General features: G+C 46.2%; 1 protein-coding gene across 1 annotated transcript; it reads right to left on the bottom strand.

Annotated features, from left to right (window-relative positions):
• Positions 1-181: 181 nt before the first annotated feature.
• LOC123155727 (protein PAF1 homolog) lies at positions 182-13,709 on the bottom strand. The gene is made up of 12 exons (XM_044573872.1): positions 12,590-13,709; positions 11,893-11,961; positions 7,067-7,174; positions 6,802-6,982; positions 6,633-6,712; positions 6,406-6,525; positions 5,932-6,037; positions 1,915-2,001; positions 1,736-1,804; positions 1,568-1,639; positions 1,317-1,469; positions 182-676 (listed from the first exon to the last, which is right to left on the bottom strand). Exons 1-12 carry the CDS (start codon positions 13,282-13,284, stop codon positions 566-568), a joined length of 1,851 nt encoding a protein of 616 aa, XP_044429807.1. The 5' UTR covers positions 13,285-13,709; the 3' UTR covers positions 182-565.
• Positions 13,710-17,494: the final 3,785 nt, after the last annotated feature.

The raw sequence follows: 17,494 nt of genomic DNA, 5'->3' as shown, positions 1-17,494 counted from the left end.
AACAAGTTTTTCTACGGACACCACAGTTACAACATGCAAAAAAGAAACTGAAAACACAGTTTACTCTTCTTGCAATGCTACTCTTGGTCTTCAGTAAGTGCACCTTAACATTCCTGGCAGCACAGATACATGACCTTTGCTATGTTGATTATCATTTCCACCAGAAAAGAAACAGTTACGATAGCACAACTGTCTAGTATCCTGACATAAATAAATTGTTGTACTTACACAATCAAATGGGAATAACAGTTGCCTATATCGTCAAAACAGCAGTGGAGAATCACTCCCAAGACTACAGAGACTTTTTTACATGATGATGAGACCTTCTATCATCACTTCTGAGACCAGTCTTAAGGTCCAGTTACACTCTGCCTTGCTTTGCCCACTCTGCACTTCAAAATCTGCTATTGCCCGAATGTACTCAAGCATGTTCTTTCATTAACCCTGCACCCTATTACTACTTATAGAGGCACCAAAGCAAATGCATATGAGATCTTCAAAGATTCATATGTGCTCATGAAATTCGGTGGTGCAAGAAAATGACGATCCTTCCATATCTAATTGATCAATCAGAATAGTCTTCTTCACTATACTGCCCCATATCTTCTACACGAGAATGCCTCGGATGCTCATCAAGATCATCATCAACAGAAGATCTTTGTCGCTTTAAATTCCCCTACAGAGGAGAAATCCTTTAGTTAAAGGTAATGGTAATGCATAAAGATCAATTTATGCTCCAACATGGGAAGATTTGGTATAATAAAAAGGTGAACAATCCTAAGAGCGAGAATAGGTGAACTGATAGCAAGAAACCCAGTAGCTTTATATATGGCTTGGTGAGAAGATGAACCACCTACAAATATACTCCCTCCGGTCAAAAATATAAGGTGTATTGATTTTTGTAAAAGTCAAACCTATCTACATTTGACAAAGTTTATTGAGAAAAAAATATCTATCATTAAATTCATCATAGAATATATTTTCATATTCTACTTATTTGGCACCGTGCTATCCATGTGGAGTTGGTTATCTTATGGGTTTCAGCTCTAGCCTACCCCAACTTGTTTGGGACTAAAGGCTTTGTTGTTGTTGTTGCATTTATTTGGTACCGTAGATGTTGATACATTTTCTGTAATCTTGGTCGAACGAAGAAATGTTACTTTTGGAAAAAATAACACACGTTATATTTTGGATCGGAGGGAGTATTAAATAGAGACAAAAAACTGAAGAACGAAAATGCTACCTAGCTGTGGTATAGTAGTTCACTGCAAAGTAAGCTTTCATGCCAGCAGTTATAAAGGAAAAATGAGTCATACATGCATGCTGGATGATTCTCCGTGCTCCATCTCATCACCATGTGCTGTCCTGCTCACAATAATTCTAGAAGGCACTGGAAAATGCTCAATTTCATCCCCAGATCTCCCCTCTTTAGCTTTCTTCTTCTGCAATACTAGCTTGGTAGGAAGAGGCTGCCAAATGGACAATAGTGTCACCCAAATGTGCACTGAATAATTGCCACATATTAGAATAAAATCAGAATAAATAAAGTATGCACAGAGCAAGTTACCAAATATTTTGCATCATCGTCATCAAATGAGACAAGGTAAGTCGTTGGATCTTGTTTGTCATCCCCCCTTACCTGAATCACGAAACAAGAAAAGGTATGTAGGCAGTTTTACACCAGCAGAACGAAAAGTTAGACACAATCGCAGACACGTTAGCAAACGCCACATACTTCCCAGTGATATTCCCGAATCCAGGAGTACTGGAAGTCTTCATTTTCATCATCCAAGTCCTTGACAAGCTAGACAAAACCATAGTCGTGATAAGATTATGATAATAACACCCAAAAAAAAACTATAACCTGTGACATTTTAAGTAAAGATGTGCTAGAGTCGAGAAAAGGATGGGTACCTCGTGGGGTGATGGAGCCATATATGCCAGAAATTTCTCTTGTTTTGCAGGGTCTGAACCACTGACTTGAAAACTTTTCATCAGAGCCTATCATGAGAACACGGAAAACCTCAGATATACTTGGTAATCGTGTAGGTGCAATGCACGTTAATATTTATTAGGATATTAATTGCATATTGATGTTAGGTAAGATATCAATTGCACGTTAATAATTGGCAGGATATCAATTGCACGGCGGATTTTATAAGATGACATTGAGTCCAAATGTATCTACAACCAGTGGCAGTGGTGAGTAATTAGAGTGTTAAACGTGTTTGGTGCTCAACATTGGAGCGGTTTGAACTGCTAGATCTCATGATTTGATGGCTGAGATGGCTTGGATCTGCCCCTTTGGGTCTTTTTGTATTGGTATAGATGCGAGGGTATATCTACGCAGAGCATCAGTGACGTATTAACATAACGTCTGGAAATATATGCATTTGACATTAACATGCAACAACAACAACAACAACAACAAAGCCTTTAGTCCCAAACAAGTTGGGGTAGGCTAGAGATGAAATCCATAATATCTCGCAACCAACTCATGGTTCTGGCACATGGATAGCAAGCTTCCACGCACCCCTGTCCATGGCTATTTCTCTGTCGATACTCCAGTTCTTTAGATCCCTCTTTACGGACTCATCCCAAGTTAAGTTCGGTCTACCCCGACCTCTCTTGACATTATCGGCACGCTTTAGCCGTCCGCTATGCACTGGCGCTTCTGAGGGCCTGCGCTGAATATGCCCAAACCATCTCAGACGATATTGGACAAGCCTCTCTTCAATCGGCGCTACCCCAACTATCTCGTATATCATCATTCCGGACTCAGTCCTTCCTTGTGTGGCCACACATCCATCTCAACATGCGCATCTCCGCCACACCTTGTTACAGTATATGTGGATTGCACTAGCCTTTTCCATCAGTTCGGACTTTTGGTTACGTTTGCTAGTGCATGAAGCTTAACATGGTATATCAGAGCTAAGGTCTTGAGTTCAAGTCCTGGTTTTCGCAATTTATTAAGAAAAATGCTGGTAGCCCACTTTGTGTCCACATATAGTAATAAATTGTTGGTAGCCCCCCTTTGTGTCCACATATAGGCCTCTTGAGTCATACGTGAGTTTTGCGCGCCGTCGCTCTCTTCCGGTTGCACGTGTTGACTTTTCTTCCCCGTCACACGTGAGAGGGGGTATTACAGTATATGTGGATTGCACTAGCCTTTTCCATCAGTTCGGACTTGGCTAGTGCATGAGGCTTTTCCCATCAGTTTGGGAGGGCGAGTTGCGGCGCCAAAAAAAATCCCTAAACCTGGGCTCTGATACCATGTTAGGAAAGCAACTTATCTCTATTACATAGCCCATGGGGCATATATATATTACACATGACTTGGGGTACAAGGAAAGGAAACATAGCCTAATAGGACTCCTAGACTAATACTAATACTTCCTAACACAATAACTGTCGAACATGTCGCCTTTTAGTCGACCAACACTCAGCGCCATACAACATTGCAGGTCGAACCGCCGTCCTATAGAACTTGCCTTTTAGCTTTTGTGGCACTCTCTTATCACGGAGAATGCCAGAAGCTTGGCGCCACTTCATCCATCCAGCTTTGATTCGATGATTCACATCTTCATCAATATCCCCATCCTTCTGCAGCATAGACCCCAAATATCTAAAGGTGTCCTTCTGAGGCACCACCTGCCCATCAAGCCTAACCTCCTCCTCGTGCCTAGTAGTACTGAAACCGCACCTCATGTACACCGTTTTAGTTCTACCAAGTCTAAAACCTTTGGATTCCAAGGTTTATCTCCATAGCTCTTAACTTCCTATTGACCCTCGTCCGATTATCATCGACTAGCACCACATCATCCGCAAAGAGCATACACCATGGGATATCTCCTTGTATATCCCTTGTGACCTCATCCATCACCAGAGCAAAAAGATAAGGGCTCAAAGCTGACCCCTGTTGCAGTCCTATTTTAATCGGGAAGTCATCAATGTCGCTATCACTTGTTCGAACACTTGTCACAACATTATCATACATGTCCTTGATGAGGGTAATGTACTTTGCTAGGACTTTGTGTTTCTCCAAGGCCCACCACATGACATTCCGCGGTATCTTATTGTAGGCCTTCTCTAAGTCAATGAACACCATATGCAGGTCCTTTTGCTCCCTGTATCTCTCCATGAGTTGTCGTACCAAGAAAATGGCTTCCATGATCGACCTCCCAGGCATGAAACCAAACTGATTTTTGGTCACGCTTGTCATACTTCTTAAGCGGTGCTCAATGACTCTCTCCCATAGCTACATTGTATGGCTCATCAACTTAATTCCACGGTAATTAGTACAACTCTGAACATCCCCCTTGTTCTTGAAGATTGGTACTAATATACTCCGTGTCCATTCTTCTGGCATCTTGTTTGCTCGAAAAATGAGGTTGAAAAGCTTAGTTAGCCATAGTATAGCTATGTCTCCGAGGCCTCTACACACCTCAATGGGGATACAATCAGGGCCCATCGCCTTGCCTCCTTTCATCCTTTTTAAAGCCTCCTTGAAAGCCGACTCCTGGATTCGCCGCACAAAACGCCTGCTGGTATCATCAAAGGAGTCACCCAGTTCAATGGTAGAGCTCTCATTCTCCCCATTAAACAGCTTGTCGAAGTATTCCCCTCATCTATGATTAATCTCCTCGTCCTTCACCACGAGCTGGTCTGCTCCGTCCTTGATGCATTTAACTTGATCAACATCCCTCGTCTTCCTCTCTCAGATCTTGGCCATCTTATAGATGTCCCTTTCGCCTTCCTTCGTGTCTAATCGCTAGTATAGGTCCTCATACGCCCAACCCCTTGCTTCACTCACAGCTCGCTTTGCGACCTTCTTTGACATCTTGTACTTCTTTATGTTGTCTGCACTCCTATCTAGGTATAGGCGTCTAAAACAATCTTTCTTCTCCTTAATAGCCTTCTGGACATCATCATTCCACCACCAGGTATCTTTAGCTTCTCTTTTACTTCCCCTGGACACTCCAAACTCCTCTGAGGCCACCTTACGAATGCAGGTCGCCATCTTCATCCACATATTGTTTGCATCGCCTCCTTCCTCCCAAGGGCCCTCCTTAATGACCCTCTCCTTGAACGCCTGAGCTCCCTCCCCCTTGAGCTTCCACCACTTCGTTCTAGCGACTTTGGCACACTTGTCCTGCTGGACACGAATCCAAAAGCGAAAGTTAGCCACCACTAGCTTATGCAAAGGGACAACACTCTCTCCAGGTATCACCTTACAATCTAGGCACGCACGCCCGTCTTCTCTTCTCGAGAGGATGAAATCAATCTGGCTAGAGCGTTGACCACTACTAAAAGTCACTAGATGTGATTCTCTTTTGAAATAGGGTGTTAGCTACGATCATGTCGTAGGCTAGAGCAAAGCTTAAGACATCTTCTCCTTCTTGATTCCTGATCCATAACCAAAGACCCCATGCACCCCTTCAAAACCTATGTTAGATGTACCCACATGGCCATTGAGGTCTCCTCCTTAAAAGAGCTTCTCGCCAATCGGTACACTCCTAACCATGTCCTCCAGGCCTTCCCAGAACTCCCTCATGGTGTTCTCATTGTGGCCTAGTTGCAGGGCATACGCGCTGATAACATTGAGAACTAAGTCCCCAACTACCAGCTTGACCAGGATCAGGATAATCTGGTCCTCAAGTCTCTTGACGTCTACCATTCCATACTTGAGGCTCTTGTTGAGCAAGATGCCTACTCCATTTCTATTTGCAGCCGTCCCCGTGTACCACAGTTTGAAGCCGGTATCCTCCACCTCCTTCGCATTCTGTCCCCTTAATTTGGTTTCTTGGACGCAAAGCACATTAACATTCAATCAATATAAAATATTTGTTTCTACAATACATCCTTATGGGCATGTTAACGTAAGTAACTAAATCAGAAAGCTCAAGGCATAAGAAAAAAAATGTGACTCACCTGGGATTCACATTCATCACGTACAGATCTCTCTAGCTTGTTGTACTGCTCTGAATCAGCTGTAGGATCTCCATCAAAATTCACCATAACAAATGGATCATTATACCTATAGAGGTCAACAGAAAAGCAAATTTGAGATCACTTAAATTCATCCACCAGCTTATAGGACTCCAAGGCAACACAAAAATCAAGGTGGTACCTTGAATAGCAAAACGAAAGAAATTATGGCATATACTATAAGGGAAGATCGCTTTTTCAACAATAATAAATTTTGGACACACTAACCTGAAATTTTATAGCTGGTGGGAAGTAAACAATTTTTTCATAACATAGATAAGAAAGTGAAGTGGCAACAAAACGTACTTCAATGAACTGACCGTGCTCAACACACATCAGATGTCAAAAATGAAGAACTAAGTCTTCTAAAATATAATGACAGACACACAGAATAAAGTGTCATCTGAAAAGTCATACCTATCAAAATCGGGTACCAAAGGGAGAACAAACTCTGGTTCCATCCCTCGTTTAGTCTGGTGGACAGGGCGTGATTTAGCGGCTTTGAAGGATTCTGCAATGGCTTTGATCCGCTTCTGTCTGATATATACGCGCACAGAAAAATAATGTCATTGGCTGCACCAGGATTGCAGAACAGGCAAACCTTCAGAAACAAAAGAATAAACTAAGTAAAAGGAAACTCATACCTATCATTAAGATTTTCGAGGACATTATCACGACCCTCCCTTGATTCTCGCCTTTCTTTTGCTTGCTTTTCAGTGATCGACTGGAAGGGCCAAATTACTATTTAGTATGTATGAAGTAATCCAGCACAATACATGTAACTATATTTATGGAAGAATCAGCTGGCATTACCATTTTGGCTGCATCAGTACTAAGTGGAGAAATGTACTGTGTTTTGACCAGCCAAGACATGCCTTTGTCGGTTGGCCTCTCTTTTTTCCTTATACCTTCTGGTTTAACAGGGGTGAGAACCTCATCATCACGCAGCAGCTCTTCATCTTCTGGAGCCAGGGGCAGCTGAGCAGCGGGAGGGCTAAATGCATGTTTGGCACTCAAGTTAGGGATGCTGCAAAGAATCATCAGAAAGGTAGAAATATATGGCTGGCTTAATTCTTACTTGTATACAGTCATATCAAGTAGGTCAAGAGGTATCCCGAGATCCTCGGGGACAATCATTTTAGGCAGATAATTTTTCTCCAATGACGAGATCCTGTACTTGGTATATCTGTGAAAAGGCAATATACAGAAAAACATAAGTAAGGATGGCTGCCCCAAAAAAACTGCAACAAGCAGAATGAATTACAACTGAGAAAAACACCAAGAACTAATAGTGTAATAAGAAAGCAGAGCATTGTAAATATCATGGAAATGGCACAGGACCTGTCTTGTAAAAACAACAGTGGAGAGACAATTCACTCACACACGATGATATGACTAACAACAATGATCATGTTTGTATTTAATTTTATGTTTCAGGAACCAGATATAATGAACTTGGATAATTTTCTGTGAAACAATTCTGAATTCCTCAATTAATCATGCATAAGTTGGTAGGAGCTAGGATCCTACCTGGTCTAGGGCGTAGGTTGTACGGAAAGGTGGAGGGTTGACGGAGATGCGATCGCAGCTGTCGGCGGCGGGGCGCCGTGGCGCGATGTCGAAGAGGCGGCGGCGGCGCAAGAGGCGGCTAGGGTTAGGTCTCCCGGCTCCCTTCGGGAAGCCGAGCAAATATGATTGCTTCTTCTTGCTTGATTAGATTGATACATCTCCTCTCCTTATATAGAGAGGTTTACTTGACTCCTAAGCAAACGATCCTAATAACGATAAGATAATTGGGCTAAGCCCCTAATAATGATAAGATAACTTGGGCCACAACCCACTGGGCTAAACCCCTAATATGCCGGTCATAACACTTCTCCCCGCCTGCACAAACAGCTCGTCCTCGAGCTGTAAGGTGGGGAAGCGCTTGCTGAACTCCTCGAGGTGATCAACCAGCGTCAAACACCTTCGCGGCAGCTGGGGCGGCCAGGTCGGCGGCGACGGCGTCCTCCGGAATGTAGTCGGCAGCCTCCAGGTAGAAGAGTCGTGGGCAGACGTGGCCGGGCGTGTAGGGCTCGTCGCAATTGAAGCACAACCCTTGGCGGCGACGCTCGAGTAGCTCGGCCGAGGTGAGCCGGCAGAACGGGCGCGCCGCGGTCGCGGTCGCGGCGAGGGGTGCCGCAGAAGCCTGAGCAGGCTGACCCTGCGTGGGAACATCCGGCCAGGGTAGCGACTCAGCGGCCCGGGGCGGTGATTCCTGCTGGATGGCCACCGCGCGGCGCTCGAACGCACGGGCGTAGTACATGGCCGTCTGGAGATCCTGGGGTCCCCGAAGCTCCACGTCCACGCGGATGTGATCCAGAAGTCCATCGACGAAGAGGTCGGCCCGCTGCTGCGCCCTCACGCCCGACGCGTGGCATGCCAGGGCCTGGAAACGGTCAGCGAAGTCCTGAACCGTGGAGGTGAAGGGAAGGCGGCCGAGCACTGCCAGGCGGCTGCCGCGGATCGGTGGCCCAAAACAAAGGAGGCAGAGCTCGCGGAAGCGCTCCCAAGGGGGCATGCTGCCCTCGTCCTGCTCGAGGGCGTAGTACCAGGTCTGTGCCGCGCCGCGGAGGTGGTAAGAGGCGAGCCAGGTACGCTCCCAGGCGAGGGTGCGCTGCCCGCGAAAGAACTGCTCGCACTGGTTGAGCCAGTTGAGGGAGTCCTCCGTGCCGTCATAAGTGGCGAAGTCCAGTTTGGCAAACCGCGGCGGTGTCTGAGCCGGAGCGCCGTGGCCGACTGGCTCGGAGGTGCGAAGCAGCGAGGATTGGGGCGCCCAGTCAGCATGGCCGCGGCCCGTGGAGTGCCCCGCCGAGCCGGAGGGATCGCCGAACTGCAGAGCGGGTGCCGGCGGGTCTCCAGCCGACGTGTATACGGGTGGCGGCGATGATCCGGTCAGCCAAGCCGGTATTGGGGACGGTGACGGCAGGAAGCGCACTTGCTGGATCGGTACGCCTCCCTGCGTGGGTGACCCGGGCCCCGTGCTAGACGGGGCGGGGCCGGCAGCTGCAGCGGTACGGACCCGGGTGGCGTGGGGGGCGCAGCAAGGGCCGGGGCCGGCCACTGTGGCCATTGAGGCGCGGCAGCGGGCGGCGGTGGGGCCGGCAGCTGGGGCTGCGGCTGCCCGGACCCAGGAGGCGTCGGGGGCCCAGCGAGGGCCGGGGCCGGCCACTGTGGCCATTGAAGCGCGGCAGCGGGCGGCGGTGGGGCCGGCAGCTGGGGCTACGGCTGCGCGGACCCGGAAGGCGTCGGGGGCGCGGCGATCGCCGGAGCCGGCCACTGCGGCCAGTGGGGGCGACGGCTGACCGGGCCAGTGGTGGTGTAGAGGCTCGATCGGCGCCGTGGTGGCCACGTACCAGGGCAGGGCGGTTGGCCCGATCGCGGCGGCCGGCTGCAAGGGCGGCGACTGCCCGTAGGGCCCGGCCAGGTAGAGGCGTATGCCCTAGACGGCGATGACGAGGTCGTTGAGGACCCCGGTCATCTCCGCCGGCGAGTAGATGGCGACGGGCGGCGCGGTGGAGGGCGGCGGTGTCTGGCCGGTGGATGCGCCGGCGGTGGATTCCAGAGGCGCGGTGGTGACGGGCAGCGGCGGGTTGGGTGGTGGTGCAGACATGATCGGAACCGAGCTACCTGATACCAAATTGGTAGGAGCTAGGATCCTACCTGGTCTAGGGCGTAGGTTGTACGGAAAGGTGGAGGGTTGACGGAGATGCGATCGCGGCTGTCGGCGGCGGGGCGCCGTGGCGCGATGTCGAAGAGGCGGCGGCGGCGCAAGAGGCGGCTAGGGTTAGGTCTCCCGGCTCCCTTCGGGAAGCCGAGCAAATATGATTGCTTCTTCTTGCTTGATTAGATTGATACATCTCCTCTCCTTATATAGAGAGGTTTACTTGACTCCTAAGCAAACGATCCTAATAACGATAAGATAATTGGGCTAAGCCCCTAATAATGATAAGATAACTTGGGCCACAACCCACTGGCCTAAACCCCTAATATGCCGGTCATAACATAAGTACAACAAATAATTGGATCAGGCTAACAAAGCAACATGGTAAAAAAATGCATTTCTGCCATGGAGGTTACATGGTGGGTTGTGGCTAGTTGATCCTGGACACGGGCAGGGCAACGACGCCATAGAGGCAGGCCAAAGGGGAGATAGGCCAAGGAGCTTGGTATATTTTATTTCTTCATCCCCACGAAGCATGTAGCAGCACATGTACAAATAGATCTCCTTCCTACAAATTCAACTGACATTTTTCTTCTTTCGAAAAGGAGGATTAACCCCGGCCTCTACGAGCGATGCATACAGTCATCTTTATTGCATCATTCAACAAGGTCTTACAAAATAAATACATTGATCAACTCAAAGCCACTTTCCTGACGAAAACTGTCTCCCTACCTACAAGATTGATGACGTGCCCTGACCGTGCGCCACGCACACCAAGAAATCCGGGGGCCTCACCAAGCCACCCGCCGGCTAGTCGGGAGCACCAACCGGTCTCTAGCAGACCCTCAGCATGCACTGCATGCACACACTATAGAATCCGTCGCCGCCTTCTTCCGTAGTCTCATCTTCAGGAGCAATCAATGCACTGATCTTGCCAGACCCTTCTGCCGTCGACGCCACCACAACGCCAAACAGCGTCTGCCTCCTGCACGCGTCCATCGAACGGTATCCAGCGCCGAGACCTCGCTGCACCTTGCCACCAAGACTTGCCGTCGTCAATACTGTAGATGGCACGCCGCTCCACCTTGCTCATCGCACGAGAAGCATACGGAGCGGAGACCTGCGCCAAGCCACCAAGCCAAACACTTATCCCTCCAGCCGGTGTACAACCCCAAAGATGATGCCCCCATTGGGGTGACAACACAGGAACCTCGCCATCATCCGATCCAGAAAGCCCGAATTTGGGGTTTCCCCCGGGGCACACAAGGAACGCAAATTGCCCCACAATGCCTCCAACGAGGTAAGACACCCACGGGCGCCGCCGTCGCCGGTTCTGGCCGAGGCCGAACCAAGCTTTCGTTGACAAATTCGCGCCCATCCCTGGCTGGATCACCACATCGACCTCCTCCGTCATCCAGCATGCCCATGGGTGACGTCTACCACCGGGAAACCGTATGACCGGAGCCGCAGCACCGCCCGGGACCGCCGCCCCGTATGGGTGAGCTATCGACGGCGGATGGGCCCTCACCGCTGCGCCGCCAACGCCGGACGACGCACACATCCAGGACACCTGCACGGATCTCCACCGCAATTGCATCCCAGAGTCGCGGCGGAGGAAGGCCCTGCCGCCGCCATCACCCCCCGCCTGGGCTTTGCCACGCGGAGCTTCGGCAGCGGCGAGAAGAGGACGGCGGCGGCTCGAAGCCCTAGGTCGGATCGGGAGGGAGGGGGTCGAGGAAAGGGTGGCGGCCGGTTGCTCTCCTTGCGTGAGAATGAGATCATACTAGGATATCATATCTTGACTAAGGATGTCAATCAAGGATACCCCTTCTATTGTTGCACAAGATATGTTGGGTCTCTTGGACTTATGCTTGAATATGACCAAATGGCTGAAAATTTGGGACTGTTTCTAAAAGTAAATGCTTGTCATGGGACTGACAGCAGGTATAAATACAAGCTTAGATCTGCCATATGCTCAAACAGATTGTCTCGATAAAGAGAATGATCATTATACAATAATAAGCTAGAAATTCATTTAACGCCTAAATAATAGCAAGTGAATGGAAAAATCACAAATTTGAAACGAACGATGTAATGTATATAGTAAAACTAGATAAGCAACACTGAAATGGCTTTCACTACACCAAACATAAGTAACAACAGAACAGAGCAATCTGGTCAAAATACGAGTAGAAAACTACCGGTCCTTGTCCTTATTCAGAGGCAGCCATTTCAATTGAGCACTTGGGTCTGGCAGTTCATTCCTAAACCTGCATTAACAAGAGAAGAAGGAAAAAACAGGGTCATACAGTAGTTTAGTTCTGAAAGACACAGACAAAAAAATCATGCAGACACACTTTCAAAAGGAAACTGCCAATTAATGGAGTTATGCTTTGAGAACCATTTTGCCTACCCGTGTGCCTGCCTACTGCACAAAAGGGTTCATCTTTATAGTTTCATAACAAGAAATAGGTAGTGCAGGAAATCATAGCTCGTGAATCCTTTGATGCTACTCTAGAATCACACAGATGTGATCATTTCTCCAAGCACATACAAAAACAGCATATATGTCAAAAACATAAGAATCATTAGTAAGATATAGTTTATGTATTAACAAAGAACATATTCCCAAAAGCTAGAGAAAGGAAAGGTCGATCTTTGATCCTAACGCCACTGACTTCACCAGTGACGTTGCAGTTGCACAAAAATTCAAACAGGTCGTTTGTCGCTTGTCCTGAATCAGCACTACAGCATTTGGCAACTGCTCAGATTGCCAGCCAAAATACCCAAGTGCATGATAATCTAATTTACTCAAGCACACATTTTACACTGGAAGGGCTCCAATTTCCTCCAACTAGCACTTGTACAGACCAAAAGTCCAAATTTTCCTATACTCACTTGTGCTTGCAGAGGAACGTTGTCGGCTTCTTGAGCCGATTCTCGAACCTCTCAGTGTTTGCTGCGGAGGCTGGGCGAGACACAGTTGTCGCCACCCGAGTACCGCCTGATGGCTGGAGGTGCCGGCTCTGAGGCTGTGGCTGCTGCTGCTGTTGCGCAGCGCGCACCTGCTGTGTCTTCTGCAGAATGGTGGCCTGCGACTGGCGCATCATCTGCTGCTGCTTCCTGTCCTCAGCCTTCTGCTTCTCATACTCGCGCTTCTTCCTTGCTCGCCGCTCCTCCTCCGTCTCCACTCTAGGCAGTGCCGCCTTGGCCTGCTGCTCCTTTGGTGGCGGCAGAGCCACCCGTGGGGGTGGCTGGGCAGGAGGTGGTGGCGGTGCCGAAGGGGGAGGAGACATTGGCGGTGGTGGAGGGGGCGCTTGATTGTTGTTCCCGCCATACGGCGGCGGTGGGGGCTGGTAATACATCTGGGGCGGCGGCGGCGGCGGCTGTTGCTGCTGCTGCGGGGGCGCGTGGCCGAAGTTGTACTGAGGCTGGTGCGGCGGGGGCGGTCCGGGCGGAGGCGGCGCGTGAAACGGTGGCGGTGGCATCTGGCCGTATCCTGCCTGCGGCGGCGGCGGCTGCCCGTACGGGTTGACAGGCCGGGCCTGCGGCGGGAAGGCCCCCTGAGGCGGCGGGTACGGCCGGTACGCCATCGCGCGGCCCCCAGCAACACACCAACCCCACTGTCGCAGCTACCTCTCCCGTCGCCGCCGCCGCCGCCTCCTCCTCCGCTATGCTTCTAGAGCCGCGGGGGCAGCTCCGGGGACCCACTAGATCTACCCGAAGATCACAGCGCTGTGTGTCGAATTCGGAGCGGAGGAGACAGGGGAGCGTGGGGAAGAATCGGAGTCTTGCGCAGATGCGCGGGGAGAGGGATCCAAAAGTGGTACTACCAGAGAACGGTTTTGATTCCAAGATCGCGGAGTTCGAAATGAATTCCCTCGTGTTTTGCTTGAATTTGGGGACGATTTTGGTTTAAATTCGCTACAATCTGGCTGAAGTTTTTCCTTGAGATCCTAATATCTGGCTGACGTTTCTCCTCACATGAGGAAGGCCAACGCGAACGATACAATCGATGGGAGTCCTGCGTGCTCCACCCCTATAATAAGAATAGGATCGCGCTAACTGCCACACGTGTGTTAGAAAGTGAGACGCACCACACGTTTCTTATGTAAACAGATTGCCGCGTCATCACATACATGCATGCAGGGATTTTTTTGGATTTTCAATTTTTAAAATGTTTTATCTCTTAAACGAAAAATCCGATTGAAAATCCGTTTTCACCATTAAATCTCTCGCGATAAGATCTTCGAAACTAGATCCTATGTTGATATGTTTTGATGAAAAAAAAATTGATTAAAAGTTGTGATGTCTATTGCATATGAATTGTCATGATGTTTACACTGAAGTTGCCATGATATGTTTCAGCTATTTTCTTCTACATTTAAAAGTAAATTTTGACATTTATAAAACGGGGAATTAAGAAACTAGACTTGCCATGAACCATAAACTAAAATTGTCATGATACATGCACGTAAAATTGCCATGGTTTATACGAAAAATAATTTTCATGGTCAAAGTACTGGAGTTGCCATCATCAAAATACTAAAATTGCCATGATCTACAAACTAAAATTGCCACATGGCAACTTTAGTTTAAGCCTTATGGCAACTGCAGTGTAAACATCGTGACAACTTCTGGCAAAAAAAAATCGTCGAAACATATCAACATGGGGTCTAGTTTTGAAGATCTCGTCGAGACGGATTTAATGGTGAAAAGGGATTTTTAGTTCACTTTTTTATTTAGGAAATACAACATTTTTAAGCCGAAAACCCAAAAAAAAAATTGCTGATGTCATCTATTCATACGTGGCCAAATGAGTGGTGATGGAGGCGTGTGGGCGATGTGCAAACGCCCACACGTGTTGGCGTTAACATTTCCGTAAGAATATTAATATAACTTCAAGAAATATCAGGATTTTTTTTAAAAAAACTGGAATTTAGGGATGACAAACCTAGGTGCCCAATCTACTCCGTGTGAAGTTTCATGAAAAAATTTCAGAAAATGTATACGTGACGAAGAAAATACAGTCACGCCTAAAATCCTCCAAATAGCTTTTTCTATACGTAGGAAAAAAATCACTTGCAAAAAAATATGTTTCCTGGTAAACAAAATCATGAAATTTCACGAAAGTAGATTAGGCATCCAGGTTTAATATCCCAAAATTTAAGGGTTTTTTTTCTGTTTTCTTTATTTAATACTCATATATAGGATGGTGGAGCAAGCAAATTGTTTTGGTTCTCTACATAAAACACCTCGCAGGGAATGTTTTGTTGTACATGCCCTTTTTTAGGCCTCCAGCCCCAATCACCATATGAATAAAAAATAAAGTTAGTCCATGGCAAAAATACACATATAAAAATCGCGTAGTTCTAAAAAACATATAAAAATCGCGAAAAAAATGCTCTAGAAAAATCAGAAAACCATAGCCATACAAAATAAATTTGCCATGGAATATAGCATGAATTGCTAAATGTCTATTAAAACACACATACAAAAATTATTTAATTGTCATGATAGTATGAAAAACAAACATTCGTAAAATTTGTCATGACACAACACAAAAAATGTACCTACTTTTTTCTTAAAGGATAAAACAGAAAATTCCATGATACACATGTTATACACAATAACATTTCCATCATCCATGGCAAAAATTGATTTAAAATGAGCACAAAACATGTAGCGAGAATTGCGATGATTTTTCATTTGCCAAGATCTATGAAATAGACTTCCCTAAAATTACCATGTGAAGAAAACAATACAAGTAAGTTGCAAAATATGCCATGTTTTGGATACGAGAAAAATTGTGAAATTGCCATGAGACTATATGAAACATTATTAAAACATTACAAATTGCCACGTGACAAAGAGGATACAATTACAAAATTGCCATGATTTGGAGCTAATCTTTTTTCTTACATGGCAATATTTTTAAGATTTTGCCATGACAAAAAAATTGCCATATAGTAAAAATATAAAAATGCCATGATACATAAATTTAAAATTTTCATGGTCTAAATGATGTCATGCTACATAAAATATTTTAACATAGAATGGCGAAATTTGAATGGTGCGTGGAAAACAAAGTTTGCCATGCTACCTACAATAAACTTGATTATGCTGTGAGAGGTGCCTTTCAATTTCATTGACCAAAAGTAATAGGCAGTTGCTCCTTCCACTGCCGAAGCGCGGTACCATGCCATGGCACTCTACTAGATAGATTGTCTGGCTCCGTTGGTGACTTTTTTTTATTGCGGGTTTCATTTGAAAAAGCCCAACGCCATTCATCTTGCGTCAAATCCGATCTGGTCTTTCATGCAAGAGTTCCCTTTTTTTGCCGCTAGCTAGGCAAGGCAAGAATAAGAATAAGAAATAAGGGGCACTAGTATATGTATCTATATTAAGAAGTAAGGGGCACTAGTATAGGTATCTATATTCCCTATAGTCCTAGGATTTTTTGTAAGGTAAGTGGGTCAGTTGGGGCAAACGGGAAGAGTTCACCATCAAATCAAGGTTAGTCAACACGTTGAAGGTTCTTTCACCTAAGAAAATTAAAATGATCCCTTAGGCAAAGTCAGGTCAGTCGGTTTCCAGTTCCCTTGTGCTTCGAGGGAAATAAAGGGGAAATCACTGATTCATTTGAAGCATTTTTCTAATTATGGCATGACGTTCTAAACCTAACTCATGTACCAAACAACCGAACCCTTGGGACCTATACTAGCTTTCCCTTTGCCAGGATTTTAAAAAAGTAAGGGTTTGGAATAATATGAATTGACTTATCAAACAAGAATTATAATTGTTTAATAATTTGGATTCTTCTTTGAATGTACTTTTATGTCCTGAATTCCCTTTCAAACTACGTTCTTGCCTACATAAGTCCCGAATTCCAAATCAAGAGATTTGTTGTGGAATTTTTTAACTGAGTAAAGTAATAACTAGATCATCTAATCCCCATTGAATGAAAAAAAATGAAATTCAATTTAAGGGAAACTTTAAAGAGAAAACTTTGTTTTTGTGACTCTAGCTTTTGTCCACTTTACTTATGCCACTCTAGAATTTCATATCTCATTTTTGCTACTATTATCTTTTGACAATACACCACATATGTCATTATGTGGCAAAGACAATAATTTTTTATTTCACTTTTGCCACTCTTAGCTTTTGACAATGTATCACAATTGTCATTCCATTTTTTTTTGCTTTTGCCACAAAAAAGGCAATTTTGATGTACAGTCAAAAGCTAAGAGTAGCAAAAGTGAAATGTCAAATTCTAGAGAGGCATTAGCAAAGTAGTCAAAAGGTAGAGTGGCAAAAACAAAGTTTTCCCACTTTGAACGGTGTCGGCAACGACCATCTTCTTCTCCTCCTCTAAACTTCAAAACTCTTTATTGAGAAAACAAAACAAAAGCAAAACGAACTTACTCTCTCTACCTTATTCACATGGGCTACCTCGAAGTGCTTTATTTTTGGTCGGTTAGCTCAGCCTCAGTGACTATTACTTCTCTTTTGGTGCAAGAATGCCTAGCCCGTAGCTCCTGGCGTTTAGGGTGATGCCATCTCATGTGTACATCTTCATCTTCTCATTTTCGTGGGGAAATGTTTAACAAAAGGATCATTTGACGGACGATCGAATCTCACATTACCTTTAAAAACTTTAATTGTAGCTTTAATGGTTCTTAAGAATGGCCTACTGAAAGTGCATTGCCCTTAATCTTATTTTGATGTTGATGACAAAATACATATAGGGGACTAATTACGTTTGCTAAGTCTATACACAGGATACTAGTCTCTCTGTCATCA

The sequence above is a fragment of the Triticum aestivum genome, chromosome 7B, assembly GCF_018294505.1.
Source record: "Triticum aestivum cultivar Chinese Spring chromosome 7B, IWGSC CS RefSeq v2.1, whole genome shotgun sequence".
NCBI lineage: Eukaryota > Viridiplantae > Streptophyta > Magnoliopsida > Poales > Poaceae > Triticum > Triticum aestivum.
The sequence above is the reverse complement of the archived record's forward strand: the minus strand, read 5'-3'. Positions and strand labels throughout refer to the sequence as shown.